This window comes from Gracilinanus agilis, chromosome 1 (genome assembly GCF_016433145.1).
Source record: "Gracilinanus agilis isolate LMUSP501 chromosome 1, AgileGrace, whole genome shotgun sequence".
NCBI lineage: Eukaryota > Metazoa > Chordata > Mammalia > Didelphimorphia > Didelphidae > Gracilinanus > Gracilinanus agilis.
This window is the reverse complement of record NC_058130.1, coordinates 724,976,926-724,989,169: the sequence shown is the minus strand read 5'-3', so window position 1 is coordinate 724,989,169 and position 12,244 is coordinate 724,976,926. Positions and strand designations below refer to the sequence as shown.

General features: G+C 37.3%; 1 protein-coding gene across 1 annotated transcript in view; it reads right to left on the bottom strand.

The window, feature by feature from the left end:
- The window catches only part of MYO9B (myosin IXB), a 110,308-nt gene that overhangs the window by 51,940 nt on the left and 46,124 nt on the right, over positions 1-12,244 (bottom strand). Inside the window, exons 3-12 of the mRNA XM_044671653.1 lie at positions 10,229-10,291; positions 9,709-9,808; positions 9,336-9,436; positions 8,375-8,504; positions 6,608-6,697; positions 5,878-5,994; positions 5,448-5,582; positions 4,768-4,889; positions 2,877-3,018; positions 1,956-2,160 (exon numbers count right to left, since the gene is read on the bottom strand). Of these exons, the coding sequence (XP_044527588.1) occupies positions 1,956-2,160; positions 2,877-3,018; positions 4,768-4,889; positions 5,448-5,582; positions 5,878-5,994; positions 6,608-6,697; positions 8,375-8,504; positions 9,336-9,436; positions 9,709-9,808; positions 10,229-10,291 (1,205 nt within the window). The remainder of the gene's footprint in view (positions 1-1,955; positions 2,161-2,876; positions 3,019-4,767; positions 4,890-5,447; positions 5,583-5,877; positions 5,995-6,607; positions 6,698-8,374; positions 8,505-9,335; positions 9,437-9,708; positions 9,809-10,228; positions 10,292-12,244) is intronic.

Below are 12,244 nucleotides of genomic sequence, written 5' to 3'. Positions count from 1 at the left end.
TGATGATCTCATCCATTCCCACAGACTCAATTACCTCTATACAACTCTCAGATCTATTTATCCAGAACTCTCTAGACCTCAGTCTTATATTTCTAATTGCCTATCACAACCTGAACTGGATGTCCTTTAGTCATCTGGAACTTAACATGTCCAATACTGAGCTCATTATCTTTCTATCTCCTTTTTCCTAACTTCCCTTATTACTATTGAAAGCAACAGTATCCTCCCAGTCACAAAGGCTCAAAATGTAGATGTCAACTTTGATTCCTCACTCTCTTTAAAAAGTCCCTTCTTTTCTTTTCAGTCTTCTTAACCTTACTCCCCTCCTTGTACTTTGCAATCTAGTGACACTGCCCTCCTTATTGTTTCTTTCACAAGAGACTCCCACCTCTTGACACTATAGATTTTCATCAGCCCTGCTGACTTCCTTCCAAATCTCAGTCAGCATTCTTCTGCTTGGAAAAAAAAGTCTTTCCTGACCCCCTTTAATACGAATTATTTCCAATTGTTTAGGTTGTGAGCTCCTTGAGAACAGGTACTGTCTTACCTTTCTTTATATCTCTAACATTTAGCATGTATCTGGTACATAGCAAGTACTTGAAAAAATGCTTGCTAAATTGACAAAACCGGCTGAGCAAAATGGAAGTTTGCTCTAGGTCATGTAGCTAGTAAACTGCCCCAGCCCTGCCTGGAACAAAGGGCTTTCTGACCCCCAAATCAAGGTACCACACTGCTCCCTCTTGTAGATGCTACTTATGATTCTCACTCCTCCCCTTTGGTCAGTTTGAATAGATTTGATTTAGAAAGATAACTGAGAGTCACTAGTTACAGAAACACTGGAGGACTGTTATTCTGTCAGACTTCCAGAAGAAATGATCCTTGGGAGTCATCTGGGTAGCACTTTGACCTAGCCAAAAAGTATTGTCCTAGTATAGGATTATGTATGTTATCTTTGACTTCTATTTTTACTTTAAGTTTTATTAATGTTTTTTGATTTATATCACAATAATTTCCCCTGAACCCCAACTCTGACTCTGCATTGAACTCTCCTTTAAAAAAAAAAAAAGAAAAACATTTAAGCAAAACCAATATAGTGACCATTTTTGTCTAGTCGTGTTATTCAGTTTCAAATTTTTAAAAACATTACTTTTTGTCTTAGTAACAACCCTAAGACAGAAAAGCAAGGGCTAGGCAACAGCAGTTGTCCAGGGTCACACAGCCAGGAAGTGTCTGAGGCCAGATTTGAACCCAGGTTCTCCCAATTCTAGGCCTGGTGCTCTATCCACTATGCCACAGAGCTGCCCTCCTCACATTTGCTGAATTAAGGATTTGAAAGCTTAGACAGATATCTTCTAACTTTTCTTTATTCTGAAATGTGAAGAAAATAGTAATTCATATGAATACAATACTTTGGAGAACAAAGCACTTTCCCTTTCACTAACTCCAGGAGGTAGATAATATAATTATTTCCATTTAAGTCTCAAAAGTATTAAATGACTTGCCCAAGGGTGACAGATACTAAGTGTCAGAATCAGAACTCAAACTCAAGCCTACCACTCTTGCCATAGAGTCTGCTGGACGAGGTCAAGATCAGGGAAATATACTACTGGGGAAGGAAAATTTCATGTATAGTAAGCACTTCACTCTTCATTCTAATCACTCTACTGCTTTAATTTGCCATCATGCCTTCACTCCCCATTCTAAACTAGTTTTTAGCACTGACATGAGACTTAAAAAAAAGGCTGAAACCACAAAAAGGGGAGATTCCATTTACCCATCTCTGAAATCTGGCAGAGCATTTACTAAATGCAAAGGAAGTGTTGCTACCCCTAGAACTCATATCAGGTTGGTGACTTTGCTTAGGAAATCAACACTCTACAAGGGAACAAATGCTTGTTTCACATCTGGTACAGATATTTGAAGACATCAGATATAGTTTATGCTTTCCTCAGTACCTATAGTTTTCTCAGCTCTCTCAGCTCGTAGTCGTCCTGCCTCCCGGAAAACAGCCATTGCTCGAATGGCTGCTCGAAGAATGGCCCAGCGGAACACAGCCACAGGATCCATCCCAATTAATTCCCGAATGTAGTCACTCTCACTGCTTCTGAGCAAAGCCACAATGTCAGGTCGCATGTAATCCATATTCTTCTCTCGGAAATCCTAGGGAAATATAGTCAGAAAATCGTCATCTTCCATATCCATTTCTGTCCTTAAATCAGAATAGAAAGGGATTCATAGGTCCATAGATCCAGAGTAATTTAGGGATCAGCCTTGTAGTTCAATTCCTCCAATGTAATGATGAGCAAACAGGCTCAGGGAGAAATGACTTATTGATTCATATAGTAAATAAAAGAACTGGGCCCTGAAACATCTTTGGCCTCCAGATCTGCACTATTGGAAGAAAATAACCAAGATGTTTTCTGGCATCAATAATGCCCTATCAAGATGGCAAGAAAAATGGCTACTACACATACATGCATACATTTGGGTATAGCTCTATGTATACTTATATATACACATACATAGAGCAAATGACTATAAGAAAAATGGCTCCTATTTACAATAAGAAGATTGCTAGGTCACAAAATTATCCACTGCTTAAAAGTCTAACCAGTCCTTTTTTCCTGGGCAGTCATTAACCAACAACTTTAAAAGAGGCAGTAACAACTTTTAAAGTGAGGTCAATTTGGGTACAAATTCTGCCTTTGACACAGATGAGCTGGATGTCTTGTCACTTCACTTATTCTTTCAGTAGCCCCAGCAGCTAACACTCATAAGATGCAGAACAATGACTGATCTGTGCTGTCCTCTAGGGGAATTTCTTGACCAATGAAATCATACATTGAGGCCCAAATAGACACACACAGATTGCATACCTTTATTTGATATTTAACTTTCCCTGCAAAGTGCTGGATGACAAATGCAGGCTCCAATACTGGGGTCCCAACAAAGAATCTGTTCTCTTCATGCTGCTGTTTGAACTTGGCCAGCAAGGTCTGGCTGGTGGCATGTGGAAAACTATGATGGAAATTGAAATATGCTGAGTTTGAGAAGAGTGAGCACAATGGAGGAAATCTGATCAATGCTACATGTTCTGGATCTTTCTGAGACACTTCTAAATCTAATCAGAGTGATCAGAAAGAAAAAAATGGTGTTTTGGACTGAAAGTAGAGCAGTTAAGCAGGCACTAAATCATTCAAAAAGACTGACAATAAATTTCTAGACAGTATACCCCAAACAAAAGATTCATAGTATTCAATAGGCAGAATACCATTTGGGAGGACTTTTAATTAAAGATCTGTCACTAAGAAAACTAAAAACAATAACTGGTAACAGCAATTTATTATTATTATTATTATTATTATTATTATTTAGGACCAAAGGGCTGACATGTTTTTGGAGACCAATTCTGAAAGCATTCATAGGTACTAGTGAAAACAAGCCTTTAGCTCCCTTGCAACTTCCCCAAATGATAGAATCTAAGAAGTTGGAAAGGACTTAAAAGTCCATTGAAGTCAAGTTGCACCTGACCAATCTCCCTATTGGGGTCCTCCAATCTCAGCTTGGTACCCTCTAATGAAGAGGAGTCCATCATTTCCCTAAGTTATTCCAATACCTTCTTTTCAGCAGCACATAGTACATACACAAAAACTGACCACATAGTAGGGCTGCATTGGCAAAGCTGCAGTATGTGTGTGCAGAGCCAGCACTCAGGAATCTGCTCTGTTCCCCCTCTTCCCGGTCTAAGGACATTTTCTGCATACCCTATCCCTCTGTCCAGCCGCCCAAAGCAAGCACTTTCTCCCTCAGATCTCCCCAGTAATCCCAGGCCCCACAGACAGCTTGAATTTTCCCTCCGGGCACTCAAACTGGGAAAAAGTTTGTCAATCCTGTACGAGGGCTTATAAACTTCACAACCAAATGCCAAAAAGCAGAAATGATAAATGCGACTTTTCCAGATCATAATGTAATAAAAATTATAATCAATATTCATGGAATAAATGAATGTACATGGAAAAGCAAATTAAAAATTAATTGGAAACTAAATAATCTGATTTTCAAAACAGGTGGGCTAAAGAACAAATCACAGAAACACTTCTAAGGCATTCCATTTTACTTCTGGATTAATCTTATGGGAGATTTCCCTTAATATTATGCTGAAAACTTATCTCTCCCATTTCTACTTGTCCTTCCAAGTTCTGCTCTCTTAGGAGATGGCTATCAGGACCCTTCTTGGTCTTTTCTTTTCTATTCTAAACATGCCACCAACAGAACTGCAAATCCTATTAATGTGATATGCTGTAAGGCACAAAAGTCATTATGATCTGAATTCTGCAGGTAAATTGGTTTCTTGGAAACTTTATGAGAATTTGAGAGGAAGGTTCTGGCTGAATAAGAACCAAACTCAGCTGAGTGAGGAGGGAATCATCACCAGGAGAAGAATTTTTCATGAAGACCATCTGTGCTAAAGCATGGATAATTTATAATCTGCACTGGCTGAGGAAGATAGAGAATGATAAAAATCTCTGAAATGCAGCTTAAAAAGAGGCATGAAGTTTCTGGGCTTACAAGTATTAAATCTTCTCTGTGTTCAAATGCTTTCTTAAAGAGTAACCCTCACTTAGCTTCAGAGTACAGTCAAAATAAAACCAATCCAGTCTACATTTCTTGGAACTATTAACAGCCAATCAACTTCTGCATTTTTCTTGACTTCTGATGACCAGACAATCAATCAGTCAATGCAGAACAAAAAATATGAATACATACTTGCTTTCTTCATCCAGCAGATAGAAAAGGCCAGTAGGTTTCTTGCTGATCAAGTGAATACATCCCACATTATCTGTATAATCAATATTGTGCCAAGTAATGCCTTCACTCTGATATTCTTCCTATAGAATTAAAAAGTGCTTTATTAGCAAAAAACTAGAAGGGCTCCATTAACTATTATGGTAACATAAGATGAAGAGACAGTCAATCTTTATACAATCTAATATAACAAAAGAATTTCTACATAGTTGCATAAATGTACCAGTTCCTCACTTAGATAGTCTCATTAGTGGAGAGAACAAAAGGCAAAAAGAAATTAAATATTTAAGAAGATACTTTTATCTTCCTTCAAAATAAATCCTTAGAAAGGTGTTATCTATGTTTTGAAAAAGTCATCTGTCTCCACTGAGAACTCAGTTACTCACAAATCTGAGCTAACAAAAGACTCTTAAAATGATGTGTGTGCCAAAAAGGCACCTGATGTTTTTCCCCAATAAAGCTGAATGGGATTTTGCCAAATATTCCTCTGGGTTGAGATCACAAAGCATCATAGCCCAAGGGTAATTCTGTGGTAAAGGAGAATTTCAATTTCGAAGCTCTGACACAAAGCAGTATCTCAGAGAGTTTAACTGTCTCTCTTCTCCCAGAAATGATAAAGTAAAGAGAATTCAATTTCTTACCTGTTCTAGTTTGAAAATGTGTTGAATGAAGTAATACTGAAGTTGTTCATTTGCATAATTTATGCAGAATTGTTCAAAACTGTTTCTCTCAAAGTCTTCAAACCCAAAGATGTCTAGTACCCCAATGGACAAGCACTATCAGGTAAAGAAATATCTGTTTTTAAACAGTAACTTATAAAGTATTAGAGAAAACAAAGCCTCTGTTAGCTAAACAAGCCTCAGAGCCAAACTGTGTCTAGCCCTGAATAAGCCAAGCAATGAACTTCTTATCTTATATACCAAGTAAATATTTCAAAATTTCTGATTCAATGGAGATATTTTGATTGCTTTCAGCACTTACAAAATGAACTGAGCATAATAAATGGTGTCAGCACAAATCAGTTCAGCACTTGGGGAAAGAAGTAAAAATTATCAGTAGAAAACAACTCACCGTAACTGATTCTTCCATGTCCTTTTTATTAAGGAGAGCATGATTGATACGGAGAACAATCCAATCAAAGAGAGCACTATACAATGATTTTGCCATTGAGTCCCGAGCTGTGATTGCCTGTTGACAAAAGCACAATTCTTTCAGTGAGTCAAACAAAAGGAAAGGAAAAGTGATTCCCTTCCTGCAAACACACTGGCACTTGAGGTTTAAAAACAAAAGGAAAACAAAACAGGCACTTAATCAATTAAAATATTGTCTGGGAAAAAGGACAATGACAGCAGACATCCTTTATTACAAAACAATATTACAAAACAATACCAACTAACATACTTTATAGACATCATGTTATAACAATTATAATATGCCATTGTGGCAAACAATTATAATATGCCATTACATGTAGCTATGTTATATTTTGGGGAACAATTGTAGTCAAGCAATAAGAGGCAATGTATAAGCTCCACTAATTAAATTAGAAGCATAAGACTAACAACTAATGCTTTAATATAGGACTTTGTTTTATGGTAAAAAAAATGGTAAGAACTTTAAAATGAGAAAGGACCTTAGATATTGAGTCTAACCCTTTCACTATAGATTGGTTTGGAAGGATAGTCAGAGCAGTTTCAGCTTTTGCTGCTACTAAGCTGCCATCGTGGCTCTGACCCTAACCCTTTCACTATAGAAGAATATGTTTCAAGAACCCTCTCATTAAGGAAGATAGCGTACTTACCTCACTGAGACTGTAGGGAAGAATAAGTTTGTCATTGACTGTCACAGTTTTTCTCTTGGTCAGAACTTCCACTAAAATTTCTCGCTTTACCTATATGGTAGAAAAAAAGATAGAAAAAGATAAAGTCTTTCAAATCTTGTTCCCTCTTTAAAACTTAAAGCTACACTTTGGCTCCGAAGTGGGAAAGCCTGGGTGCATGAAGTGACCAAAAGATGGTATCCCAAACATCTATGAGAAGAACATGCTAACTCCTGGCATAAGGGAATCTGGTATTGGGTTCCTATGAAGAATACTTCCCAGTTTTGCCAAAAAGTAAACATATTAATTTTCATGGAACCATATCTCTGACTAGGGTTAGAGTGCTTTACAGTTTTCTAAGTGCTTTTACATATACTATCTTATTCATTTAAACTGAAGGATTTATTGAAAACCTCCCCTAAGAAAGGCATTTTAGAAAAGTTGAATAAAGTCCAATTACAGACCTCAAAGAGGCTTAATTACTAATAATAGCATCTATAGGTTTGCAAAACGCTTTATAAATATCTTATTCTCAAAAACTCTGGGAGACAGGTGCTTTTTTATTTCTGTTTTATGGACGAGAAACCTGAAGCAGATAGAGGTAAAATGACTTGCTTAGGGTCACATGGCTATTAAGTATCTAAGGCTAGATTTGAACTCATCATTTTTCTGACTCCAAGTCCAGCAGGCTATGCCACCTAATAGTCTAAATATACAAATGTCTACAGTACAAGGCAGAATATTCTAAGTACCAAAAATGAAGTATAAATCAAGTGCTATTGAGCTCTGGAGGAAAGACAGGTGAAATGGTTGGGAAGGAATCATGAAAGAAGGTTGCATTTTAGCTGAATCTGGGGAAAAAAAAGGTAGGATTTTAGTAAAAGATAGGGAAGATGGCATTCTAAGTGATTGTATACACACACATATTTACACACATATCTGTGTATGAAAAAATATAAATAAAACTACATCCTAAATTGTAACACTTCCTATACAGAAGCCTCATTTTGATATATGAGTATGTATACAAACACCTAATATAAAAACATCCAAAAATGGTAAGAAGGTAATGAATTTATATTAGAAAAGGACACCAGGGGGCAGCTGGGTGGCTCAGTGGATTGAGAGCCAGGCCTAGAGGTCCTGGGTTCAAATCTGGCCTCAGACACTTCCTAGCTGTGTGACCCTGGGCAAGTCACTTAACCCCCAATATACACTATTGGTTCTAAGACAGAAGGTAAGGGTTTTAAAAAAAAAGAGAAAGAAAGAAAGAAAAGAAAAGGACTCCAGCTTTATAAAAGATTCTCTTTGTGTGCTTAAGAGATGTGTGTGTGTGTGTAAAGCTCAAGTATCAAGAGCCATTGTCAAATGCATCTCTAAAACAATAACTTTCAACAAGAAAATGGAATTCTTTATACAAAGATTCAATTCTACACCACTTTTCAAAAAGGCATCTATATCTATAGGGTGCAGCTAAGTTACACAGTAGATAGAGAGCCAGGCCTGGTGTCAGGAGGATATGGGTTCAAATCTGGACTCAGACACTTCCTAGCTATGTGATCCTGAGCAGTCACTTAACTCTGTCTAGCTTTTGCTACTCTTCTGTCTTAGAACTGATACAAGGTAAGGGTTAAATAAGTAAAAGAAGGCATCTATTGGCATATTCTGAATGGCTATACACAGAGAGTAATGAGCATCACTGAATCCAAGATTTAGAGCACAAAAGCAATGAAAAAATGAAAGCAGTACCTTCAGAAGCTGTGAGAGTGTATCTAGTACCTCTGGGGGTCCCACTTCCAAACCTTCATCACGACCTGTAGCTCTCTTTTTGTAAGTGACGTTGCCCAGGTATAAGATAGCTGACAGAACTGAAAAAATCCTTGGACATAAAGGAGAAAAGTCCTTATTTTGAACATTTTAAAATCGAGCTCCAAGAAAATGTTTCTAATAGAACTCTATATTAAAAATCCCCAGTAACTTTTATTGAAATTTTTAATGAGTGAATTGCAACTAGGCATGAGGCAAATAGTTAATAACATTCAATGCTTTTTTTCTTATAATGTGACTAGAAACAAAGTTAATGCTTAAATAACTAGTCACAATGACTATTATGAACACTTAATATTAAGAATCTATATGTAACAATGTGATAATATGACTCTTAATATTTAATAAATAAGAGGTATGGTATAATAGAGAGCTAAGCCTACAAGTCAGAAAGATGCAAGTTTCACAAATGAGCTGCTATCTGATCCCAGGCAAGGTGCTTCCCCCTCTCCTTACCACAACACTGCAGAGAGAGAAGCTGCAATATATATATTGGAGGAGGGAATTTCCTCACGGGTAAGCTCCAGACACTATTTAAATTGTAGGCCTGGCATAGAACAAAGAATCTTTCATGTGTAGATGGCACCATAAAACTACACAATACTTGACATCCATGATCTTACTTGATCCTCTCAATGACCTTGGGAAGTAACTGGCATATAAAGTTTATTTCATTTTACAGAGAGGAACATGTGCTTTGGAGAGATTACATTCCTGGTCTCTGGTTGCAGAGTTGGAACCTGCACCTGGACCTTCTGACTCCATCCAAAGCCGAAACTTCCTCTTTGACACCATACAACTTCTAGAACATTAATATAATAAAACAAAATTGGGGACCTTGTGCCAATTTATCTGAGTTACATACAAAGGCCATCTGACTTACTGTTTCTTGGTTGCTGGAAGAAAGCCAACCATTTCCATGGCCTGTTTCAATCTTTCAAAGTCATGTTTCAGATCTTCTCCATCTTCAATCTTCAAGTTATGCTGTAAAAGAAGGATACCAACTACTTACCATTTTTGGAGCTGTAGGGCTGGCATATGAGAATAATTTCTGCTGGAACTATAACAGGGTGACTCTCCAAGCAACTAGGAATCAATGGGCTCCTTTATGTCATTTCCCTTGGCTCTCCTTGAAACTTGTTTCAGAAGAGAAGAGGAAAAAGGCCTAGAAGCCTTTGACCTTCCAACAGTTCACAAACAGCCACCACAGAACAGAACAGAAATTACCTTGACTGTCCCAGTTCTAAGCTGTTTACCTGGTTGAGGTAGAAGTAGTCTTCAGGTTGTTTGAGCTTAAATTCTTTGCGCTCTTCCTCACTGACTCCAAGTAACAAATAATAGAACACATGGTAGTTTCTATGAGTCAAAATAGGGAAAAAATATTTTTATAGTTTAAAAAAAAAAACAGTATTCTTTTAGACTTTTCATGTAAACCAACTATGAGAATGTCAGTTATGCTTCAAAAACCTCCTAAGTGGGTGGGGAAAATACAAATTTAAAAAAATGTGTTTTCAGAGCTGAGTTTAGCAAGCATGATGTTTGGAAGTTTTTTCCTTTCCCACAAAAGCCTTACTTCAGCAAGCTTTCCTAATAAGGAGAGAGATAGTTCTAGCTCACTATATCTGTAACAGAATACAGAAGATTTGCAAAGAGCTCTATATGAAGGCATATTCTGCTAAATTCTAAAACATTTGCTTTTTCCTGTTATAGGTATTAGCATATCAACTCTATAGATATGAACTCTGTTCATTTATTAATTAAGGATGACAGTCTTACCTTTCATCCTTTTCTTGAGAGACCAGGCGAGATTTTTCAAGCAGATATTTTTCAACAACAGCCCTGATATAAAAAGAAATATTGATAAACATTTTCCATAGTAAAACAGGATAACTTGTAACTATGGTAGAGCTACAAATGAGCTTAATCATTTAAATTTTTTTCATACAATAATTTTTTTTTGGAAGAGTTTGGGGGGGGGGACTCCCTGGAATGGAAGTTTCTTTATTAACTGGCAACTCCGCAACTTTTAATTTTAGAGAATTGCCTGGAATTCCAAGAGTTAAAGTGATTTTCCTATTGTTGAGAAACTAGTGTGTATTAATGACAGAATTTGAACTAAGGTCTTTCTGACTCCAAAGCTGGACCCTGACCCACTAGCCAAGGCTGCCTCTCTCACTCTGATCAAGTCCTTGTTTTTATTTTTAAACCCTTACCTTTCATCATACAATCAATATAAGTACCAGTTCCAAGACAGAAGAGCAATAAGAGCTAGGTAATTGGGGTTAAGTGATTTGCCTAGAGTCACACAGCTAGGAAGTATCTTGAGGCCACATCTGAACCCAAATCCTTGTTTAAGTTTAAAGAAGATGCCAGTATAGCAAATTGGGAAAAGTTGGGGAATAATATTTGAATTTCCCCCCATCATTTAGCCTATACTTGATGCTGGATATAAAAAGATATTCTCTGGTAGCTAAAAGTAGGACTCTATATTCAAAAAAGGCAGAAACCAACCACACTCTTCAGCTATGATATAAAATTGTTTTGAGTGAGAAATCATAAGATTCCTGGCAAAGAAGACTCAGTCTTTCAGATATGTAGAATTTGCAAAGATTAATTAGTCTTAGACATGTTATTAAAATCTCTACAGTACCCACCAATTGACTTGAACATAGTCATTACTCAGGGTTGTCATTAAAGCAAAGATTTAATAATAGTAAAACATCAATTCTCATTAAGGTTGCCCCTTAAAAAATGCAATTCAGCTGCTTCACCCAGTACGGTCCTAAAAGATCAATCAAATGACAAACACTTATTAAGCTTTTACTGCATTGGCAGGCACTAGGGATCCAATGAAAGGCCCAAAGTACCTGTCCTCTTTGCAGTGGGGGGTGACTTACAAGGTGTACAGGGTAGATGGAAGGTATCCACAGAGGGGAAGGTCCCAGCAGCTGAGAGGAAAGGGAAAGGTGGCACTATTCAGTGGGCAGTACTTGCAAAGAAGCCAGGAATTTTAAGAAGTAGAGGTGAAAAGACAGAGAGAGAGAGAGAGAGCAATCTAGGCATGGAGAGCCACCAATGTAAAAGGTATGGAGATAAAAGATGGAGGGTCACATGTGAGGAACAACAAGGAAGACAGTATGGGCTGGATCCTACAACCTACAAAAAGACTGGGAAAGTAGGAAGGAGCCAGGTTATGAAGAACTACAAAGAACTGATCCTGCAGATAAAAGGGAATCATTAGAGTTTACTGAGTTGGAGGGGGTGAGTAATAGTTATCTGCTATGCAAACTGAAAGTCAATTTGTGGTGACTTACTCATTTCTAGTTCATGGGGAGATCCTCAAAAGAAAATATGGGGTCTTAATGAGATTTTATTCAGTAAATATTCTTGGCACTTTTATATTCAGTTCGTAGAATGTTACTTTTCTCAGACTCTTTTCTCAGAAGGCTCTCATCTTTTACATGATTCTGATCACCATATTGCTTTTTTGACTTTATGGCTAATCTTTATAGCACCTAAATCTAATCTTACCACCTATTTTTTTTTTTAACACGCCTTTCTTAAATCACTTTATTTTTATTTTAAAAATCCTTACCTTAGGGCAGCTGGGTAGCTCAGTGGAGTGAGAGTCAGGCCTAGAGACAGGAGGTCCTAGGTTCAAACCCGGCCTCAGCCACTTCCCAGCTGTGTGACCCTGGGCAAGTCACTTGACCCCCATTGCCCACCCTTACCAATCTTCCACCTATGAGACAATACACCGAAGTACAAGGGTTTAAAACAAAAAAACCAAAA